Raw genomic sequence first — 1,286 nt, 5'->3', positions numbered from 1 at the left:
GGGGCGGGGGTCGCGGGCGGCGCGCGGGGCGGGCGCGGGGGCCCCGCGAAGGAGCCCCAAGAAGCACAAGCCGGGGCTGGCGGCGGACCAGGCTGTTGTTGTTCTCAACGCGGTCCGCCCCGTGCCCATATAAAAGGCGGCGGCGGCGCCCGCCCCGGCAGAAGGCGCACGGAGCGGAGCCGGCACAGCGCGCTGCCGGGCCCCGCCGCGCCCCCGCCCGCCCCCGCTCGGCCCACACCATGTCGGTAGACCTCGAAGACACCGATCTGCCCATGGCCGAGGCAGAGGAGGCGCCGCTCTCCCCGGAGAAGAAAGCGGCTGCTAAGAAGGTGAAAGGAGGCGGCGGCGCCTCGTTGTCGCCATCGAAGAAAAGGAAGAACAACAAGAAGAAGAACCAGCCGGGCAAATACAGCCAGCTGGTGGTGGAGACGATCCGCAAGCTGGGCGAGCGCAACGGCTCCTCGCTGGCCAAGATCTACAACGAGGCCAAGAAAGTGGCTTGGTTCGACCAGCAGAACGGCAGGACTTACCTGAAGTACTCGATCAAGGCACTGGTACAGAACGACACGCTGCTGCAGGTCAAGGGCACCGGGGCCAACGGCTCCTTCAAGCTCAACAGGAAGAAGCTGGAAGGCGGCGGGGAGGGGGGCGCGGGCAGCAGCGCCCACAAGTCCCTCAAGAAGGCGGCGGTGTCCTCGACCCGGCGGGCGGAGAAGCCGGCGGCCAAGAGCAAGAAGCCCGAGAAGAAATCGCACAAGAAGGGAGCCGGCGGCGCGGCGGCGAAGAAGGACAAGGGCAAAGCCAAGAAGACCGCCAAGAAGGGAGCCGCGTCCCCCGGGGGCAAGAAGGTGAAGAAGTCGGCAAAGCCCAAGGCGCTCAAGAGCCGCAAGGCGTGAGAGCGAGGCGCAGGGAGCCTCCCGCGGCACGGACTGCTCTGAGCACAGACCCCAGGGGACCCGCTTTGTCTTTGTGTTGCTGACTCGCCTCCGCAGCCGCCGCCGTGCGCGGTGAGCGGGGCTGCGGCCGCCCCAGCCCCTTCCCCTCCATGCCGCCTTATTTTGTCCCCCCCTTTTCCCCCCGTCCCGTCCCGCGGCTCTCCCCCGATCGCGCCCTTTTGTTTTCGGCCGTGCCCCTCCCCGCCTGTAGACGGTTCCCGGCCCCCCTCCCGCGTGCCCCCGGTTGTTCCCGGGGATTTTTCCCGCCCGGTTTCCATGGCAGCCATTTTGCACGGGGCCCCCCCCCCGCGCCACGTGGGCCGGCCCCGCTCCCGCCGCCCGCGCGCGCCC

General features: G+C 69.4%; 1 protein-coding gene across 1 annotated transcript; it reads left to right on the top strand.

Annotated features, from left to right (window-relative positions):
* Nucleotides 1-44: 44 nt before the first annotated feature.
* Nucleotides 45-1,286, top strand: LOC120495708 (histone H1.10). Its single transcript, XM_039695502.1, has one exon. It carries the CDS (start codon nt 240-242, stop codon nt 894-896), a length of 657 nt encoding a protein of 218 aa, XP_039551436.1. The 5' UTR covers nt 45-239; the 3' UTR covers nt 897-1,286.

The sequence above is a fragment of the Passer montanus genome, unplaced genomic scaffold (genome assembly GCF_014805655.1).
Source record: "Passer montanus isolate IOZ18808 unplaced genomic scaffold, ASM1480565v1 scaffold9, whole genome shotgun sequence".
Classification (NCBI taxonomy): domain Eukaryota; kingdom Metazoa; phylum Chordata; class Aves; order Passeriformes; family Passeridae; genus Passer; species Passer montanus.
The sequence above is the reverse complement of the archived record's forward strand: the minus strand, read 5'-3'. Positions and strand labels throughout refer to the sequence as shown.

Excerpts from the sequence above, each read along its gene's own strand:
- LOC120495708 (XM_039695502.1), top strand. The coding sequence starts at position 240 with ATGTCGGTAGACCTCGAAGACACCGATCTGCCCATGGCCGAGGCAGAG.